Source organism: Mustelus asterias, chromosome 31 (genome assembly GCF_964213995.1).
Source record: "Mustelus asterias chromosome 31, sMusAst1.hap1.1, whole genome shotgun sequence".
Classification (NCBI taxonomy): Eukaryota; Metazoa; Chordata; class Chondrichthyes; order Carcharhiniformes; family Triakidae; genus Mustelus; species Mustelus asterias.
The window spans coordinates 12679865-12702330 of NC_135831.1; the positions used below are offsets into that span (position 1 = coordinate 12679865).

Genomic DNA, 22466 nt, shown 5'->3' on the forward strand with positions numbered 1-22466 from the left:
AAGTTCAGCAGAAGGCTCTGGTTAGACGGGGCCACGTTTTCAAAAGCCTGTGGGAGTATTGGAAGCTGAAGGAGGTGAGGGTGTCTTGGAAAAAGGATTTAAAGTAGGAACAGTTTGATTCCAGTGGGATAGATTTTTGAACACAGGGGGATGCTGCCTTTGAAAATGCAGCAGGTAATTACAGGAAAACATAAAAGGCAGCAGATTGGAAAATTGAAAGCACGTTTCTGTTCTAAAGGGCCCACAGCTTGATCCGGTCATGTAACACTTAATTGGGAAAGACTTGGCCACAGAAAAAAGACTAAGTGTAATAAATGTTTGCCGCCTGACTCTGTGTCTTATCTTGCAGCTTCCAGTTAGCGTTTATGAGTCGGTCATCGATATCATTGCTGGAGAGGTATGGAATTAATTGTCTTCAGCTCTGTCCTGTCAGAGAGAGAGAGTGTGTCTGTGTGCGCCGTCAGGCGAGGGCAGCCTATGGTCATCCGGGGCTGTGGTACCTTTTCCTTTATTTCAGTTCATCGAAAGAGGCGCATTAGAACATAGAACATAGAAAGCCACAGCACAAACAGGCCCTTCGGCCCACAAGTTGCGCCGATCACATCCCCACCTCTAGGCCTATCTATAGCCCTCAATCCCATTAAATCCCATGTACTCATCCAGAAGTCTCTTAAAAGACCCCAACGAGTTTGCCTCCACCACCACCGACGTCAGCCGATTCCACTCACCCACCACCCTCTGAGTGAAAAACTTACCCCTGACATCCCCCCTGTACCTACCCCCCAGCACCTTAAACCTGTGTCCTCTCGTAGCAACCATTTCAGCCCTTGGAAATAGCCTCTGAGAGTCCACCCTATCCAGACCCCTCAACATCTTGTAAACCTCTATCAGGTCACCTCTCATCCTTCGTCTCTCCAGGGAGAAGAGACCAAGCTCCCTCAACCTATCCTCATAAGGCATGCCCCCCAATCCAGGCAACATCCTTGTAAATCTCCTCTGCACCCTTTCAATGGCTTCAACATCTTTCCTGTAATGAGGTGACCAGAACTGCGCGCAGTACTCCAAGTGGGGTCTAACCAGGGTCCTATAAAGCTGCAGCATTATCTCCCGACTCCTAAACTCAATCCCTCGATTAATGAAGGCCAGTACGCCATACGCCTTCTTGACCGCATCCTCCACCTGCGAGGCCGATTTAAGAGTCCTATGGACCCGGACCCCAAGGTCCTTCTGATCCTCTACACTGCTAAGAATGGTACCCTTCATTTTATACTGCTGCTTCATCCCATTGGATCTGCCAAAATGGATCACTACACACTTATCCGGGTTGAAGTCCATCTGCCACTTCTCCGCCCAGTCTTGCATTCTATCTATGTCTCGCTGCAACTTCTGACATCCCTCCAAACTATCCACAACACCACCTACCTTGGTGTCGTCAGCAAACTTACCAACCCATCCCTCCACTTCCTCATCCAGGTCATTTATGAAAATGACAAACAGCAAGGGTCCCAGAACAGATCCCTGGGGCACTCCACTGGTCACTGACCTCCATGCAGAGAAAGACCCCTCCACAGCCACTCTCTGCCTTCTGCAGGCAAGCCAGTTCTGGATCCACAAGGCAACAGCCCCTTGGATCCCATGCCCTCTCACTTTCTCAAGAAGTCTTGCATGGGGGACCTTATCGAACGCTTTGCTGAAGTCCATTGGTAACACAAGTGACACGAGGAGTGGCTCGTTGCTAAGGAAAGGAACCAGCTATTTCCATTGTGTGCCCCTTTCCCACAGCCCTGTATCAATCCCAAACTAATCCCACTGCCCCGCTCTCTCCCCATCGCCCTGTATCAATCCCCAAACTAATCCCACTGCCCCATTCTCTCCCCATAGCCCTGTATCAATCCCAAACTCATCCCACTGCCCCACTCTCTCCCCATAGCCCTGTATCAATTCCCAAACTAATCCAACTGCCCCGCTCTCTCCCCATAGCCCTGTATCAATTCCCAAACTAATCCCACTGCCCCGCTCTCTCCCCATAGCCCTGTATCAATCCACAAACTCATCCCACTGCCCCGCTCTCTCCCCATAGCCCTGTATCAATTCCCAAACTAATCCCACTGCCCCGCTCTCTCCCCATAGCCCTGTATCAATTCCCAAACTAATCCCACTGCCCCGCTCTCTCCCCATAGCCCTGTATCAATCCACAAACTCATCCCACTGCCCCGCTCTCTCCCCATAGCCCTGTATCAATTCCCAAACTAATCCCACTGCCCCGCTCTCTCCCCATAGCCCTGTATCAATTCCCAAACTAATCCCACTGCCCCACTCTCTCCCCATAGCCCTGTATCAATCCCAAACTAATCCCACTGCCCCGCTCTCCCCCCATAGCCCTGTATCAATCCCAAACTAATCCCACTGCCCCGCTCTCCCCCCATAGCCCTGTATCAATCCCAAACTAATCCCACTGCCCCGCTCTCCCCCCATAGCCCTGTATCAATCCCAAACTAATCCCACTGCCCCGCTCTCTCCCCATAGCCCTGTATCAATCCCAAACTAATACCACTGCCCCGCTCTCCCCCCATAACCCTGTATCAATCCCAAACTAATCCCACTGCCCCGCTCTCCCCCCATAGCCCTGTATCAATCCCAAACTAATCCCACTGCCCCGCTCTCTCCCCATAGCCCTGTATCAATTCCCAAACTAATCCCACTGCCCCACTCCCTCCCCATAGCCCTGTATCAATCCCAAACTCATCCCACTGCCCCGCTCTCTCCCCATAGCCCTGTATCAATCCCCAAACTCATCCCACTGCCCCACTCTCTCCCCATAGCCCTGTATCAATCCACAAACTAATCCCACTGCCCCGCTCTCTCCCCATAGCCCTGTATCAATCCCCAAACTCATCCCACTGCCCCACTCTCTCCCCATAGCCCTGTATCAATCCCCAAACTAATCCCACTGCCCCACTCTCCCCATAGCCCTTTATCAATCCCCAAACTAATCCCACTGCCTCACTCTGTCCCCATAGCCCTGTATCAATTCCCAAACTAATCCCACTGCCCCACTCTCTCCCCATAGCCCTGTATCAATCCCAAACTAATCCCACTGCCCCACTCTCTCCCCATAGCCCTGTATCAATCCCCAAACTAATCCCACTGCCCCACTCTCTCTCCCCACAGACCTGTATCAATCCCAAACTCATCCCACTGCCCCACTCTCTCTCCCCACAGCCCTGTATCAATCCCAAACTAATCCCACTGCCCCACTCTCTCCCCATAGCCCTGTATCAATCCCAAACTAATCCCACTGCCCCACTCTCTCCCCATAGCCCTGTATCAATCCCCAAACTAATCCCACTGCCCCACCGTCTCCCCATAGCCCTGTATCAATCCCAAACTAATCCCACTGCCCCACTCTCTCCCCACAGCCCTGTATCAATCCCCAAACTCATCCCACTGCCCCGCTCTCTCCCCACAGCCCTGTATCAATCCCCAAACTAATCCCACTGCCCCGCTCTCTCCCCATAGCCCTGTATCAATCCCAGACTAATCCCACTGCCCCACTCTCTCCCCATAGCCCTGTATCAATCCCAAACTAATCCCACTGCCCCGCTCTCTCCCCACAGCCCTGTATCAATCCCAAACTCATCCCACTGCCCCACTCTCTCCCCATAGCCCTGTATCAATCCACAAACTAATCCCACTGCCCCATTCTCTCCCCATAGCCCTGTATCAATCCCAAACTAATCCCACTGCCCCACTCCCTCCCCATAGCCCTGTATCAATCCCAAACTCATCCCACTTCCCCACCGTCTCCCCATAGCCTTGTATCAATCCCAAACTAATCCCACTGCCCCACTCTCTCTCCCCACAGCCCTGTATCAATCCCAAACTAATCCCACTGCCCCACTCTCTCTCCCCACAGCCCTGTATCAATCCCAAACTAATCCCACTGCCCCACTCTCTCCCCATCACCTTGTATCAATCCCAAACTAATCCCACTGCCCTGCTCTCTCCCCACAGCCTTGTATCAATCCCAAACTAATCCCACTGCCCCGCTCTCTCCCCATCACCCTGTATCAATCCCCAAAGTAATCCCACTGCCCCGCTCTCTCCCCATAGCCCTGTATCAATCCCCAAACTAATCCCACTGCCCCGCTCTCCCCACAGGCCTGCACCAATCCCAAACTAATCCCACTGCCCCATTCTCTCCCCATAGCCCTGTATCAATCCACAAACTAATCCCACTGCCCCATTCTCTCCCCATAGCCCTGTATCAATCCACAAACTAATCCCACTGCCTCACTCTCTCCCCATAGCCCTGTATCAATCCCAAACTAATCCCACTGCCCCACTCTCTCCCCATAGCCCTGTATCAATCCCAGACTAATCCCACTGCCTCCCTCTCTCCCCATAGCCTTGTATCAATCCCAAACTAATCCCACTGCCTCACTCTCTCCCCATAGCCCTGTATCAATCCCCAAACTAATCCCACTGCCCCACTCTCTCCCCATAGCCCTGTATCAATCCCAAACTAATCCCACTGCCCCACTCTCTCCCCATAGCCCTGTATCAATCCACAAACTAATCCCACTGCCCCATTCTCTCCCCATAGCCCTGTATCAATCCCAAACTCATCCCACTGCCTCACTCTCTCCCCATAGCCTTGTATCAATCCCAAACTAATCCCACTGCCCCACTCTCTCCCCATAGCCCTGTATCAATCCACAAACTAATCCCACTGCCCCATTCTCTCCCCATAGCCCTGTATCAATCCCAAACTCATCCCACTGCCCCACTCTCTCCCCATAGCCCTGTATCAATCCACAAACTAATCCCACTGCCTCACTCTCTCCCCATAGCCCTGTATCAATCCCAAACTCATCCCACTGCCTCACTCTCCCCACAGCCCTGTATCAATCCCCAAACTAATCCCACTGCCCCACCCTCTCCCCATAGCCCTGTATCAATCCCCAAACTAATCCCACTGCCCCACTCTCTTCCCACAGCCCTGTATCAATCCCAAACTAATCCCACTGCCCCGCTCTCCCCCATAGCCCTGTATCAATCCCCAAACTAATCCCACTGCCCCGCTCTCCCCCATAGCCCTGTATCAATCCCCAAACTAATCCCACTGCCCCACTCTCCCCCCATAGCCCTGTATCAATCCCCAAACTAATCCCACTGCCCCACTCTCCCCCCATAGCCCTGTATCAATCCCAGACTAATCCCACTGCCCCGCTCTCCCCCCATAGCCCTGTATCAATCCCCCTGCCCTGTGCTTCACAGCTTTCACTGCTGATATTTGCTTGATTTTGGACTTCAGGATGTAATTGGCTCTGTCTGCACTATTTCCACGTGGGACTGCATTCCTGCTCCAACAATCCTCGCTGTAAAGAAACTTTTGCTGGCAGTGCCAATCTTACTGAATGTTTTTAACCAATAATGCTTAACCATTGACTTCTCATCAAGAGGAAATCTTCTCGTTCACTTCATTCTGTGAATAGCTCGATTAAATCTCCCTCTGCATCATAAATCCCACCTCAAAACTGTCCCGAATTCACCCTGGCGAATCAGAACTTACAGCTCTCTCAGGCACTAGCCATCCCCCAGTCCAAGACCATCACTGACCACTGCCCATCCCCCAGCCCAAGATCACTGACCACTGCCTGTCCACCACCCCTAGATCATCACTGCCCATCCCCCAGCCCAAGACCATCACTGACCACTGCCCATCCCCCAGCCCAAGACCATCACTGACCACTGCCCATCCCCCAGCCCAAGACCTTCACTGACCACTGCCCATCCCCCAGTCCAAGACCATCACTGATCACTACCTGTCCCCCACCCCAAGATCAGTGACCACCTCCCATCCCCCAGCCTAAAACCATCATTGACCACTGCCCATCCCCCAGCCCAAGATCACTGACCATTGCCTACCCACCACCCCAAGACCATCACTGCCCATCCCCCAGCCCAAGACCACCACTGACCACTGCCCATCCCCCAGCCCAAGATCACTGACCACTGCCTGTCCACCACCCCTAGATCATCATTGCCCACCCACCACCCCAAGACCATCACTGCCATCCCCCAGCCCAAGACCATCACTGACCACTGCCCATCCCCCAGCCCAAGACCATCACTGACCACTGCACCTTCCCCAGCCCAAGATCACTGACCATTGCCCACCCACCACCACATGACCATCACTGCCATCCCCCACCCCAAAACCATCACTGACCACTGCCTATCTCCCAGCCCAAGACAATCACTCACCACTGACCGGTCCCCCACCCCAAGACCATCACTGACCATTGCCCACCCACCACCCCAAGACCATCACTCACCACTGTCCATTCCCCAGCCCAAGATCACTGTCCACTGTCCATCCAGTAAGAAGTTTAACAACACCAGGTTAAAGTCCAACAGGTTTATTTGGTAGCAAAAGCCACACAAGCTTTCGGAGCTCCAAGCCCCTTCTTCAGGTGAGTGGGAATTCTGTTCACAAACAGAGCTTATAAAGACACAACCTCAATTTACATGAATAATGGTTGGAATGTGAATACCTACAGCTAATCAAGTCTTTAAGAAACAAAACAATGTGAGTGGAGAGAGCATCAAGACAGGCTAAAGAGATGTGTATTGTCTCCAGACAAGACAGCCAGTGAAACTCTGCAGGTCGAGGCAACTGTGGGGGTTACAAATAGTGTGACATGAACCCAATATCCCGGTTGAGGCCGTCCTCGTGTGTGCGGAACTTGGCTATCAGTTTCTGCTCAGCGACTCTGCGCTGTCGTGTGTCGCGAAGGCCGCCTTGGAGAACGCTTACCCGAATATCAGAGGTATCAGAATATTAGAGCTCCGAAAGCTTGTGTGGCTTTTGCTACCAAATAAACCTGTTGGACTTTAACCTGGTGTTGTTAAACTTCTTACTGTGTTTACCCCAGTCCAACGCCGGCATCTCCACATCATGACTGTCCATCCCCCCCAGCCCAAGACCAACACTGACCACTGCCCATCCCCCACCCCAAGATCACTGACCACCTCCCATCCCCCAGCCTAAAACCATCATTGACCACTGCCCATCCCCAGCCCAAGATCACTGACCATTGCCGACCCACCACCCCTGGACCATCACTGCCCACTCACAACCCCAAGACCATCACTGAACTGACCACTGACCAATCACCCACCCCAAGACCATCACTGACCACTGCCCATCCCCATCCCCACCCCAAGATCACTGACCACTGCCCATCCCCCACCCAAAGACCATCACTGACCACCTCCCATCCCCCAGCCTAAAACCATCATTGCACTGCCCACCCCCAGCCCAAGATCACTGACCATTGCCTACCCACCACCCCTAGACCATCAAAGAACAAAGAACAGCACAGGAGGCAGGCCCTTCGGCCCTCCAAGCCTGTGCCGCTCCTTGGTCCAACTAGACCAATCGTTTGTATCCCTCCATTCCCAGGCTGCTCATGTGACTATCCAGGTAAGTCTTAAACGATGCCAGTGTGTCTGCCTCCACCACCCTACTTGGCAGCGCATTCCAGGCCCCCACCACTCTCTGTGTAAAAAAAAATGTCCCTTTGATATCTGAGTTATACCTTGCCCCTCTCACCTTGAGCCTGTGACCCCTCGTGATCGTCACCTCCGACCTGGGAAAAAGCTTCCCACTGTTCACCCTATCTATACCCTTCATAATTTTGTATACCTCTATTAGGTCTCCCCTCATTCTCCGTCTTTCCAGGGAGAACAAGCCCAGTTTACCCAATCTCTCCTCATAGCTAAGACCCTCCATACCAGGCAACATCCTGGTAAACCTTCTCTGCACTCTAACGCCTCCACGTCCTTCTGGTAGTGCGGCGACCAGAACTGGACGCAGTACTCCAAATGTGGCCTAACCAGCGTTCTATTCAGCTGCAACATCAGACTCCAGCTTTTATACTCTATACCCCGTCCTATAAAGGCAAGCATACCATATGCCTCCTTCACCACCTTCTCCACCTGTGCTGCCACCTTCAAGGATTTGTGGACTTGCACACCTCGGTCCCTCTGTGTTTCTATACTCTTGATGGCTCTGCCATTCATTGTATAACTCCCCCCTACATCAGTTCTTCCAAACTGCATCACTTCGCATTTATCTGGATTAAATTCCATCTGCCACCTCTCCGCCCAATTTTCCAGCCTATCTATATCCTGCTGTATTGCCCGACAATGTTCATCGCTATCCGCAAGTCCAGCCATCTTCGTGTCATCTGCAAACTTGCTGATAACACTTCACTGACCACCCACCAGCCCAAGACCACCACTGACCACCCACCACCCCAAGACCATCACTGACCATCCCCAGTCCAAGATCACTGAGCACTGCCCGTCATTCCCACGCCAAATTTGGCAGGAACTGATCATAACGACACACAACCATCTTCCCTCCCAGCTGTCCTCACCGGTTCTTGGTGTTTCCCTGCAGAATGCTCTCACTCCCCGGTGCTGGCGCAGTCTCCCACACTTATCTCTGTTCTTTGTCCAGGCCACGGTGCTGTTTGCTGAACTGACCTACACCTTGGCCACAGAGGAGGCAGAACGGATTGGAGTTGACCACGTGGCTCGCATGACAGCAACTGGCACAGGGGAGAACTCCACAGGCAAGGATTCCAGCGTTCTGTAAACTGGTGCTTTCAATATAGCGGGGGCGGTGGGGGGGGGGGGGGGGAAATTTCACTGTTGATGACAGTTCTGTTAATATATTAACGATATAATTAATGGGTGGCACAGTGACCCAATGACCCAATTAATGGGCTGCCTCACAGTGCCAGGGACATAGAAACATAGAAGATAGGAGCAGGAGGAGGCCATTTGGCCCTTCGAGCCTGCTCCGCCATCTATCACGATCATGGCTGATCATCCAACCCAATAGCCTAATCCTGCTTTCCCCCCATAACCTTTGATCCCATTCGCCCCAAGTGCTATATCCAGCCGCCTCTTGAATACATTCAATGTTTTGGCATCAACTATTTCCTGTGGTAATGAATTCCACAGGCTCACCACTCTTTGGGTGAAGAAATGTCTCCTCACCTCCGTCCTAAATGGTCTACAGAATGTGACCCCTGGTTCTGGATTCGCCCACCAACGGGAACATCCTCCCTGCATCTACCCTGTCTAGTCCTGTTAGAATGTTTTAAGTCTCTATAAGATGGAGTCTAACTCAGTGGTTGGTAAGTGGATGGAGAAGATCCTGAGAGGCAGGATTTATGAACATTTGGAGAGGTATAATATGATTAAGAATAGTCAGCATGGGTTTGTCAAACGCAGATCATGCCTTACGAGCCTGATTGAATTTTTTGAAGATGTGACTAAACACATTGATGAAGGAAGAGCAGTAGATGTAGTATATATGGACTTCAGCAAGGCATTTGATAAGGTGCCCCATGCAAGGCTTATTGAGGAAGTGAGGGGGCATGGGATTCAAGGGGACATTGCTTTGTGGATCCAGAACTGGCTTGCCCACAGAAGGCAAAGAGTGGTTATAGATGGGTCATATTCTGCATGGAGGTCGGTCACCAGTGGAGTGCCCCAGGGATCTATTCTGGGACCCTTACTCTTTGTGATTTTTATAAATGACCTGGATGAGGAAGTGGAGGGATGGGTTGGTAAGTTTGCTGATGACACAAAGGTTGGAGGTGTTGTGGATAGTGTCGAGGGATGTCAGAAGTTGCAGCGAGACATTGATAGAATGCAAGACTGGGCGGAGAAGTGGCAGATGGAGTTCAACCCAGGTAAGTGAGAGGTGGTTCATTTTGGCAGGTCAAATAGGATGGCGGATTATAATATTAATGGTAGGACTCTTGACAGAGTGGAAGATCAGAAGGACCTTGGGGTCCGAGTTCATAGGACGCTCAAAGCAGCTGTGCAGGTTGAGGCTGTGGTTAAGAAGGCGTATGGTGTACTGGCCTTCATCAATCGAGAAATTGAGTTTAGGAGTCGTGAGATAATGTTGCAGCTATATAAGACCCTGGTCAGACCCCACTTGGAGTACTGTGCTCAGTTCCGGCCGCCTCATTACAGGAAGGATGTGGAAGCCATAGAAAGGGCGCAGAGGAGATTTACAACGATGTTGCCTGGGTTGGGGGGCATGCCTTATGAGGATAGGTTGAGTGAGCTCGGCCTTTTCTCCTTGGAGAGACGAAGGATGAGGGGTGACCTGATAGAGGTGTATAAGATGTTGAGAGGTATTGATCGAGTGGATAGTCAGAGGCTTTTTTCCAGGGCTGAAATGGTTGCCACAAGAGGACACAGGTTTAAGGTGCTGGGGTGTAGGTACAGAGGAGATGTCAGGGGTAAGTTTTTCACTCAGAGGGTGGTGGGTGCGTGGAATGGGCTGCCAGCAACAGTGGTGGAGGCGGATTCGATAGGGTCTTTTAAGAGACTTTTAGATAAGTACATGGAACTTAGTAAGATAGAGGGTTATAGGTAAGCCTAGTAATCGCTAAGGTAGGGACATGTTTGGCACAAATGTGCTGTAGTTTTTCTATGTTTCTAAGATCCCCCCCCTCTTATCCCCGGAATCAGCCTGGTAAACCTTCGCTGAACTCCCTTGAGAGCAAGAACATCCTTCCTCGGAAACGAAGACCAAAACTGCACACAATACTCTAGGCGTGGCCTCACCAAGGCTCTGTATAACTGCAACAACACATCCCTGCTCCTGTACTCGAAACCTCTGGCAATGAAGGCCAACCCCACACCATTTGCCTTCTTTACCGCCTGCTGCACCTTCATGCTTACTTTCAGTGACTGGTGCACAAGGACACCCAGGTCCCGCTGCACACTCCCCTCTCCCAATTTACAGCCATTCGGGTAGTAATCTGCCGCCTTGTTTTTGTTTCCAAAGTGAATAACCTCACGTTTATCCAAATTATGCTGCATGTGCCATTGATTAGCCCACTCACCCAACCTGTCCAGATCATTCTGAAGGATCTCTGCATCCTCGTCACAGTTCACCCTCCTACCCAACTTGGTATCATCTGCAAACTTTGAGATATTTCATTTTGTTCCCTCATCTAAATCATTATTATATTGTGAATAACTGGGGTCCCAGCAGAGCTCCCTGTGGCACCCTACTAGTTACTGTCTGCCAATTTGAAAAGGACCCATTAATTCCTACTCTTTGTTTCCTCTCTACCAACCAGTTTTCTGTCCATCTCGATACACTTCCCCCAATCCCATGCGCTTTAATCTTGCACAATAATCTCTTGTGCGAGACTTTGTCAAACGCTTTCTGAAAGACCCGGGTTCAATTCCGGCCTTGGGTCACTGTCTGTGTTGAGTTTGCACGTTCTCCCCGTGTCTGCATGGGTTTCCTCCGGGTGCTCCGGTTTCCTCCCACAGTCCAAAGATGTGCAGGTTAGGTTGATTGGCCGTGCTGGATTGACCCTGGTATCAGGAGGATTAGTGGGGTAAATATGTGTGGTTGTGGGGATAGGGCCTGGGTGGGGTTGTGGTCAGTGCAGACTCGATGGGTCGGATGGCCTCCTTCTGCACTGTAGAGATTCTATGACTTCCACTATACATTTTCTATAACTCGTTATGAAATATTCGGCGTGTATTAAATTTATTTAATCTTATTCATGGGGTCCGATTAATGAACAAGCCCGACTTCAATCTTGTGGCCCAATGAGATGAAGGAGGGCCACTTATGCCGTCGACTCAGTAGCCTATGGAGGGAGGCAACGGCCGAGTGGTATTATGGCTTGATTATTAATCCAGAGACTCAACTAATGTTCTGGGGACCCGGGTTCGAATCCCGCCACAGCAGATGGTGCAATTTGAATTCAATAAAAGATATCGAGAATTAAGAATCTACTAATGACCATGAAACGATTGTCGGAAAAACCCATCTGGTTCACTAATGTCCTTTAGGGAAGGAAATCTGCCATCCTTACCCGGTCTGGCCTACATGTGACCCCAGACCCACAGCAATGTGGCTGACTCTCAACTGCCCTCCCAAGGGCATCTAGGGATGGGCAATAAATGCTGGCCAGTCAGCAACACCCATGTCCCAGAAATGAATTTTTAAAAATTGTCCATCACTGCCCTCACTCCATTCAACACGAGAAATTTGTCAACAGTGATAGAATTCACTGTCCCATTGCCCTTCCTCCATCTGAGCAGTTTGTGATGAGATCATTATCCCACTCGCTCAGCATCCCATTCCTGTCCTCCATGAGCTCTCCCCAGATAATGTGGTTGTCATATTTGCCTTCCTAGTGAGTGGGAAAAGAAGCAAACACAACCCCTGACCCTTTCAACAACAACGTGACTTGTATAGCATCCCAAGACATGGCCGCAGGAGACTAATCAAGCAATAATTGGGCCAATCGAAAAGCCATTTGGAGGGGTGGCACAAAGCTTGGTCAGAGTGATACTGCACCAACTAAAGAGGAAGAGAGTGGGAGAGGTTTGGGGAGGGGATCCCAGAGCTTGGGGGCAGAGAGAGCCGAATTCAGGGCCGCCAGTGGTGGAGCGCTGGAAATGGGGGATGCCCCAGAGGCTGGAATTGGAGGAGCGCCGAGATCTCGGAGGGTTGTGGGTGTTGGCGGAGGTTGCAGACAGGGAAAGTTCACGGAGAAATTTGAGAAGCAGGATGGAAGTTTGACAGTTGAGGCATTGCTGTATTGGAAGCCAGTGTCAATCAGTGAGCAGGGGTGAACGTAGCTCAGTGTGCGTTGGGATACACAGCAGGTTTGGGGATGCACATCTTAGAATCTTAGAATCTTAGAAACCCTACAGCACAGAGAAAGGCCATTCGGCCCATCGAGTCTGCACCGACCACAATCCCACCCAGACCCTACCCCCATATCCCTACATATTTACCCACTAATCCCTCTAACCTACGCATCCCAGGACACTAAGGGCAATTTTAGCATGGCCAATCAACATCTCAACTTAGAATCAGTCATGTATGCTGTATGTACAAATCATACAGTTTGAAAGACAAGAGGTAAGAAACCTGCTGTTTCGGACAATATTGTGGTTTTGAAACACTCGCCCATAGACTTGACGAATCAGTGATGGACTTTGTTACATTTTCCATCCTCTCAGTGTCTGAAGGCAAGATTGAGAATTGTATATAAAACACAAATACATATTGGAAACTTGGGTAGTCTCAATATTCCAGAGGTATTGCAGCTGAAACTCGTCATTCCCTGGCACAGGGAGGCAATGCCCCAGTGGTATTATCGCTAGACTATTAATCCAGAAACCCAGCTAATGTTCTGAGGACCTGGGTTCGAATCCCGCCATGGCAGGTGGTGGAATTTGAATTCAATAAAATAAAATTGATTTGATTTTATTATTGTCACATGTATTAACATACAGTGAAAAGTATTGTTTCTTGCGTGCTATACAGACAAAGCATACCGTTCATAGAGAAGGAAAGGAGAGCATGCAGAATGTAGTGTTGCAGTCATAGCTAGGGTGTAGAGAAACATCGGCTTAATGCGAGGTAGGACAATTCAGAAGTCTGACGGCAGCAGGGAAGAAGCTGTTCTTGAGTCGGTTGGTACGTGATCCCAGACTTTTGTGTCTTTTTCCTGACGGAAGAAGGTGGAAGGGAGTATGTCCGGGGTGCGTGGGGTCCTTGATTATGCTTTTCCGAGGCAGCAGGAAATGTGTAGACTGAGTCAATTGATGGGAAACTGGTTTGCGTGATGGATTGGGCTACATTCACAACCCTTTGTAGTTTATTGCGGTCTTGGACAGAGCAGGAGCCCAGACCAAGCTGTGATACAACCAGAAAGAATGCTTTCTATGGTGCATCTGTAAAAGTTGGTGAGAGTTACAGTGGGCATACTAAATTTCCTTAGTCTTCTGAGAAAGTAGAGGTGTTGGTGGGCTTTCTTAACTATAGTCTGACATGTAGGGACCAGGACAGGTTGTTGGTGATCTGGACACCAAAAAACTTGAAGCTCTCGACCCTTTCTACTTCGTCCCCATTGATGTAGACAGGAGCATGTTCTCCTTTATGGTTCCTGAAGTTGATGACAATCTCCTTCGTTTTGTTGACATTGAGGGAGAGATTATTGTCGCTGCACCAGTTCACCAGATTCTCTATCTCATTCCTGTTCTCTGTCTCGTCATTGTTTGAGATCCGACCCACTACGGTGGTGTCATCAGCAAACTTGAAGATGGAATTGGAGGGGAATTTGGCCGCACAGTCAGAGGTGTATGAGGAGTATAGTAGGGGGCTGAGAACACAGCCTTGTGGGGCACCGGTGTTGAGGATGATCATGGAGGAGGTGTTGTTGCCCATCCTTACGGATTGTGGTCTGTGAGTTAGGAAGTTCAGGATCCAGTCGCAGAGGGAGGAGCCGAGGCCCAGGACACGGAGTTTGGAAATGAGTTTTGTGGGAATAGTGGTGTTGAAACTTAACTGGACCAGCCACAAACAAATACTGTGGCTACAAAAGCAGGTCAGAGGCTGGGAACTCTGCTGCGAGTAAGTCACCTCCTGACTCCCAAAGCCTGTCCACCGTCTACAAAACACAAGTCAGGAGTGAGATGGAATACTTTCCCGAACTCCAACAAAACTCCAGAAACTCAACACCATCCAGGGCAAAGCAGCTCGCTGAATCAGTACCTTATCCACCACCTTAGGTATTCATTTTCTCCACCACCATACATTGTGTACCATCAACAAGATGCACTGCATTAGCTTGCCAAGGCACTGTCAGCAGCAGCACCCAAACCTATGATCTCGACTGCCTAGAAGGACAAAGGCAGCAGATGTGGGAACGCCACTTGCAAGTTGGTTTTTTAAATTCATTTTGCGGGCAGTGAGCTTCACTGGCTAGGCTGGCATGTTATTGCCCATGCCTAGATGTCCTTGAGAAGATGGTGGTGAGCTGCCAGGAAGGCTTCCACTCCAGGTCGCTCACCATCGTGCTTTGGAAACATATCGGCCGTTCCTTCACCGTCACTGGGTCAAAATCCTGGATCACCCTTTCTAACAGCACTTTGGGTGGACCTGTAGCAGTTCAAAATGGTGCCTCACCACCACCACCTTCTCCAGGGTAACTAGGGAAGGGCAATAAGTGTCGTTCTGGCCACGGATGCCCACATCCCATGATTTATTTTTTATTCGCTTCATGGAATGTTAAGAACAATACAGCACAGGAACAGGCCCTTCGGCCCTCCAAGCCTACGTCGCTCATGTGCCCAACTAGACCATTCGTTTGTATCCCTCTATTCCCAGTCTGTTCATGTGGCTATCTAGATAAGTCTTAAACGATCCCAGTGTGTCCGCCTCAATCACCTTGCTTGGCAGCGCATTCCAGGCCCCCACCACCCTCTGTGTAAAATACGTCCCCCTGACATCTGTGTTGAGTTAGTTTAGTTTAATTTTAGTTTTAGTGTATTTATGTGTCACAAGTAGGCTTACACTAACACTCCTCAGATAGTTTAAAGATTATTTATTAGTCACAAGTAGGCTCACATTGACACTGCAATGAAGCTACTGTGAAAATCCCCCAGTCGCCCCACACTGGCGCCTGTTCAGGTAACACTGAGGGAGAATTTAGCACGGCCAATGCACCCTAACCAGCACGTCTTTCAGACTGTGGGAGGAAACCGGAGCACCCGGAGGAAACCCACGCAGACACGGGGAGAACGTGCAAACTCCACACAGTGACCCAAGCCAGGAATCGAACCCGGGTCCCTGGCGTTGTGAGGCCTCCTTCTGCACTGTAGGATTCTATGAACTCAGCATATTTATATTTTAAAGCCCTCCTCCCATTCCGCGGACAGACCCCGTAACGATGTTTGGCTTTCGTGCTCTCTTAATTCTCTGCTTCTCTCCCTAGTGGTGGAATTGTCTTCAGTTGCCCGAAACCCATAAGCTCTGGAATTTCCTACCTGGCTTTCTTTGCTTCTTCGCTTCTCTTTCCCTTGAAACCTTACCACTTTGACCAAGATTTTGGTCGTCCGCCCCAATATCTCTGTGATTTGGGGACCCTTTTGTCTGGTAATATTCCTGTGGAGCGTTCGCTCAGCGAGAACCAAATGTATTCATCCTCAGTGACAGTCCCAACACCACCCCTATAATTTACTGCTGCTCCCTTGCCCCAAACTATTGGCTAAATCCTCTTCTGTCTGTTAACTTTGACAGTGGCTGAACATCTCATTGCGCAGCACAGCGCCATCAAGATGCTGCACAGTCGGGTACGGGTCATCCTGGAGTACGTGAAAGCTGTGGAATCGGGTAAGAGAGCCTCCTCACTCTGCCAAACGCTGCGCTGTCTCATCCAGGGCCGGGACACCAGTGTGCGCTTGGAGGAGGTGCCTGGAGGACCAGATTGAGGGATGGGGCCGATTTTTAAAGATTATTTATTAGTGTCACAAGTAGGTTTACATTAACACTGCAGTGAAGTTTGCTGTGAAATTCCCCTAGGCGCCTGTTCGGGTTACACTGGGGGAGAATTTAGCACGGCCATTGCATCTAACCAGCACGTCTTTCAGACTGTGGGAGGAGCCCGGAGCACCCGGAGGAAACCCACGCAGACACGGGGAGAACATGTGGAGTTTGCACAGCAGTCCGGGTCCCTGGCGCTGTGGGGTAGCAGTGCTAACCACCATGCCGCCCAGTCACGCGGGAGGTGCCTGGGGAGGGGGTCTCTGGTTTGGTGTGGTGCAGCATTGGAGCTTGGTACATTGTGGCATGGGTGCCAGTGTTGGCGGGGAGGGAGTGGGGGGTCTGAGGGTCAATGTAGAGTGATGTGGGACTGGTGCGAGGATGTGTGTGGATTGGGTGGGAGGCAAGGGTGGCACAGTGGTTAGCACTGCTGCCTCAACGCTAGGGACCCGGGTTCGATTCCCGGCTTGGGCGACTGTGTGGAGTCTGCACGTTCTCCCCGTGTCTGCATGGGTTTCTTCCTCAGTCCAAAGATGTGTAGGTTAGGTAAATTGACCATGATCTGTGCACGGGGTTACACAGTTAGGGTAGGGAATTTGGGCCTAGGTTGGGTGCTCTTTCAGGGGGATGGTGCAGACTTTATGGGCCAAATGGCCTCTTCTGTACTATAGGGATCCTATGATCAGGTGGGGGGGGGGTGACCGGGATAAGGTCAGGGTAGAGCGTGTGGAGCTGCTGGTTTGCCGATGCCCCATTTATGTTTTCTGACAGGTGAAGTGCCGTTCAACCATGAAATCCTGCGCGAGGCCTACGCCCTGTGTCACCGGCTGCCTGTCCTCAGCACCGACAAGTTTAAGACCGACTTCTACGATGTAAGTCAACAGCTCATCGCTCATCTGGGAATCGTAGCTGCTCCCTGATTGGGCTGTAACTTTCGCTAAATGAGACCCTCCACTTGGCTCAGAACCGTCATTGGGGACAGGAAGAAGCCATTCAATTTTATAAAGGGGAGGTAGATCCCCACCTTGAGAGCGAACACCTAACCACTGTGGGCGGCACGGTAGCACAGTGGTTAGCACTGCTGCCTCACAGCTCCAGGGACCTGGGTTCGATTCCCGGCTTGGGTCACTGTCTGTGTGGAGTTTGCACATTCTCCTCGCGTCTGCGTGGGTTTCCTCCGGGTGCTCCGGTTTCCTCCCACAGTCCAAAGATGTGCGGGTTAGGTTGATTTGGCCATGCTAAAATTGCCCTTAGTGTCCTGAGATGCGTAGATTAGAGGGATTAGTGGGTAAAATATGTGGGGGTAGGGCCGAGGTGGGATTGTGGTCGGTGCAGACTCGATGGGCCGAATGGCCTCTTTCTGTACTGTGGGGTTTCTATGATTTCTATGAAGAGTACCTCGCTTTATAATCTGTTCAAGGTGTGCACAAAGTGGTACGATCTGCTCATCAGCAACTTTTAGTAGTTAAATCAAAATAACTTCCTGACACACTCACACTCAAATCAACAAGGAGGCTCACAACATCAGGTTAAAGTCCAACAGGTTTATTTGGTAGCACGAGCTTTCGGAGCGTTGCCCCTTCATCAGGTGAGTGAAGAGTTCGGTTCACAAACAGGGCACGTATGGATGTCTATATATTGCCCTGTTTGTGAACCGAACTCTTCACTCACCTGATGAAGGGGCAACGCTTCGAAAGCTAGTGCTACCAAATAAACCTGTTGGACTTTAACCTGGTGTTGAGACTACTTACTGTGCCCACCCCAGTCCAACGCCGGCATCTTCACATCACAAAATCAGCAAGTAACACTTTTTATTTATCTAGCTGACAGTAAACAAGTGAACTAAACTATTAACAAACCAAATAAAACACTAATCTAATGGAATGCTGTTTCGATAAATACAATTCCCACTTATTATCAAAAGAATAGAATCTCTAAATTACAACCAGGTTTGTCGTCTTCCGGAACGTTCTGTCTGGAATCTCTGTCTTCTTTTGGTACCTTTGCTATTCAGATGAGGCTTTGAGCTGTGACAGAGAGCAGTTGATGTGTCTGGAGCTGAGAGCTGTGACAGGTGATCTTCTCCAGTTTGTGCCATTGCTTCCCCCATCTCTTATACCCCGGATGACGTATCAACATCCCCACAATAGGATTGGTTCTCGGGTTACCAAAAAAAAAATTTAAATCCAGTCGGCTGCTGGTCACGAAGTGTCTAATTTAAACCGATTGGACAAATTTCAGAAGCAGCCTGTTGCCTCGGCAACGCTGCTGTTTGGCCTTTGGTACAATGTTTCAGTCTGTGTACTGCATATACACCTGTACAGGAAAAGCACTACCTTTTTGAAGGGGACCATGCAATACTTCACCCCTCAGCATTTTACAATTTTTAAAATAACTTTTACAAACACCAAATTCTAACATTCTACTCAACTTCGCAACATCAACTGATCTGCACTTTAATTCCATCCATTTGCTTCCGACGCCGTGACTCCTGTGGGGAGAGAGTCCGTCAGTGGCATTCTTTGTATGACACAGTTTCCTGTCTTCCATTCAGAATGGCCTGGCTCCATTTAAGGCCCTCTTTTCCTAGACTCCCTCGCAAGCAGCAGAAGGTGTTTCTCTCTATATATGTCCCCTCAATTACTTTCAAAATCCTAAGAACCTCCAACAAATCACCTTAACCTTTACATTACAGGGAATAGTTTTTATGATGTCCTTTCATAATCTAGCATTTGGAGGCTTGTTGCATCCTTGTGGATCTGCACAGCAATCGAGGTCAGTATCTGAGGTCTGGTCACAGAATGACAGCAAAAGAAGACCATTTGGATCATTGCGTCCGTGCCAGCTCCCTGCTAGAGCAATCAGCCAGTTCCACTCCGCCCGCTGGCGCAGTGGGTAGCATCCCTCCCTCTGGGTTAGAAGCTCTGGGTTCGCGTCCAACGCCAGGGTGTGTTGGCCACGGAAGGAGCGTTCATAGTGTGGTTCAACGGTCAGTAATCAGCTCTCGAATCCTTTCCCCCACCCCGAGAGCTTGGGCTAGAATACAAGAGCAGGGATGCACTTCAGAGGCTGTATAAAGCTCTGGTCAGACCCCATTGTGAGCAGCTTATGGTCTGTATCTAAGGAAGGATGTGCCGGCCTTGGAAAGGTTCCAGAGGAACTTCACAAGAATGATCCCCGGAATGAAGAGCTTATCATGGGAGGAACGGTTGAGGACTCTGGGTCTGTACTCGTTGGAGTTGAGAAGGATGAGGGGGGAATCTTATTGAAACTTTCAGGATACTGCAAGGACTGGAAAGAGTGGTTGTGGAGAGGATGTTTCCACGAGGAGGAAAGCTAAAACCAGAGGGCACAACCTCAGGCTGAAGGGACGATCCTTTAAAACAGAGATGAGGAGGAATTTCTTCAGCCAGAGAGTGGTGAACCTGTGGAACTCTTTGCCGCAGAAGGCTGTGGAGGCCGGGTCATTGAGTGTCTTTAAGACAGAGATAGATAAGATCTTGATTGATAAGGGGATCAGGGGTTATGGGGAAAAGGCAGGAGAATGGTGATGAGAAAAATATTAGCCATGGTTGAATGGCGGAGCAGACTTGATGGGCCGAATGGTCTATTCCCCAAAGGGTTGCGTGCGTGTGCGTAACGCCCTCTCTAATGGCTACTGTCCCCAGCACTGAGGTTAGGCTCACAACCGTGTCCCTTTCTCCAGTCCTCTGGCAGCACCCCTATATCTACAGAGCGTAGGAAGGAAAGAAACCCTACAGTGCAGAAAGAGGCCATTGGGCCCATCGAGTCTGCACTGACCACAATTGCACCCAGGCCCTACCCCCATGACCCTACATATTTACCCGCAAACCCCTCTAAGCTACACATCTCAGTACACTAAGGGGCAATTTTAGCACGGCCAATCAACCTAACCCGCACATCTTTGGACTGTGGGAGGAAACCGGAGCACCCGGAGTAAACCCACGCAGACACGAGGAGAATGTGCAAACTCCACACAGACAGTGACCCAAGCCAGGAATCGAACCCAGGTCCCTGGAGCTGTGAAGCAGCAGTGCTAACCAGTGTGCTACCGCGCCGCCCACTAACGTTTATGGCCACTGTCTTCGATCCATACTGCCCAGCAGAACCACCTCAGTCCTGGTGATTTTAAATACAGTCAGCGTTTCTAATGTCTTCTCTTTATCACTTTTTAGCTCATCTCGTATCTCAGCCACCTCCGCTTTCACTATGACTTTAGCAGCATCACCCGTGGTAAAGACAGACAGGGTATTCATTTCAGCTCTGATGAAGGGTCATCCAGACTCGAAACATTGGCTCTGTTCTCTCTCCTCAGATGCTGTCAGACCTGATGAGATTTTCCAGCATTTTCTGTTTTTGTATTCATTTAATACCTTAGCCGTGCCCTCTGCTTCCATACATAAATCCATCTTTTGGTCCCTGATCATCCCATCCCTCCTCATTCCATCTTTTTTACAATTTCTATGCCTGTAGAAGACTTTTGGATTCCCTTTTGTGTAAACTGCCAGTCTCTTCTCTGATTCTCTCTTTGCTTTGCCTATTTCTTTGTTCATTTCCCCTCTAAATTTTCTACATTCATCCTGGATCAGCCTGGCATCTGTCATAGAACCCAACTTACTGCCTCATCTTATGCTATCTCTCATCATTCAGGGAACTCTGAATTTATATCCCTACCTTTCCCCCTTGTGCAAAAGATTGTATCTGATCCATCTCCTCTTTAAAGCGAGTTTGTTATTTGTTTAAAATTCTGCCTACCAATCTTTGATTCCAATTTTCCAGGAAGGATCTGCCCTTTCCCCATTGTCCCTACTCTTGAGTATAGTATTTTTACTCAAGTTCCTCGTTTTCCATAGGTTAATATAAAATTTGTGATATTATGATCACTGTTGCCTAAATGCTCCCCTCCTGACATTTGGCTTATCTCATCCTCCCGCACCAGATCCAGCATGCCTCCTTCCTCGTTGGGGCTAGGAACACACTGATCGAGAAAATTCTCCTGAAAGTCATTCAGAAGGATTGAGGGGCAGATGGTTGAGGCAGTGGTAGTACAAACTGAACGAGTAACCCAGACGTAAAAGCAAGATACTGCGGATGCTGGAATCTGAAACAAAAACAGAAAATGCTGGAAAATCTCAGCAGGTCTGACAGCATCTGTGGGGATAGAAAAGAGCCAACGTTTCGGGTCTGGATGACCCTTTGTCAGAGCTGACAGCTGAGATTGTCCAGGATTTTCTGGAGGTTTTTTGAGTAATCCAGAGGCCCAGGCTAATGCTCTAGGGGACATGGGTTCAAATGCCACCACGTCAGTTTAGTTCAGTTGGCTGGACGGCTGGTTTGTGATGTGGAGTGACACCAGCAGCACAGGTTCAATTCCCAGACTGGCTGAGGTTATTCACGAAGGACCCACCTTCTCAACCTTGTCCCTTGCCTGAGGTGTGGTGGCCCTCGGGTTAAATCACCATCAGTGAGCCTATGGTCATCTGGGGAAATGGCGTCTTTACCTTTTTATTATTACTGTCCATTAGAGTTTCATTAGAGTAATTAAAGCCCCTCCATTTCCCTTCTAAATTCCCCTCTATAGTTTTTGATCTTTGTAATATTCCTGCAATATTTTCCACTTGCTTTCCCACTAGTTGCTGGCTACAGACTACAGTAGTGTAATGGCACCTCCCGTGTTACAAAGAACAAAGAAAATTACAGCACAGGAACAGGCCCTTCGGCCCTCCAAGCCTGCACCGACCATGCTGCCCGATTGAACTAAAACCCCCTACCCTTCCGGGGACCATATCCCTCTATTCCCATCCTATTCATGTATTTGTCCAGACGCCCCTTAAAAGTCACTACCATATCCACTTCCATAACCTCCCCCGGCAACAAGTTCCAGGCACCCACCACCCTCTGTGTAAATAATCTGCCTCGTACATCTATTGCACCATAGCACTGTTGGGTCGTATAGAGGTATATAAGATGTTGAGAGGCATAGATCGGGTGGACTCTCAGAGGCTTTTTCCCAGGGTGGAAATGGCTGCTACGAGAG

The 22466-nt window shown here is 49.9% G+C and overlaps 1 protein-coding gene across 1 annotated transcript in view; it reads left to right on the top strand.

Annotated features, from left to right (window-relative positions):
• cops6 (COP9 signalosome subunit 6) overlaps positions 1–22466 on the top strand; it is a 49657-nt gene that overhangs the window by 24896 nt on the left and 2295 nt on the right. The window contains exons 6-9 of the mRNA XM_078200893.1: positions 350–397; positions 8534–8648; positions 16166–16258; positions 17180–17280. Coding sequence (XP_078057019.1) covers positions 350–397; positions 8534–8648; positions 16166–16258; positions 17180–17280 — 357 coding nt within the window. The remainder of the gene's footprint in view (positions 1–349; positions 398–8533; positions 8649–16165; positions 16259–17179; positions 17281–22466) is intronic.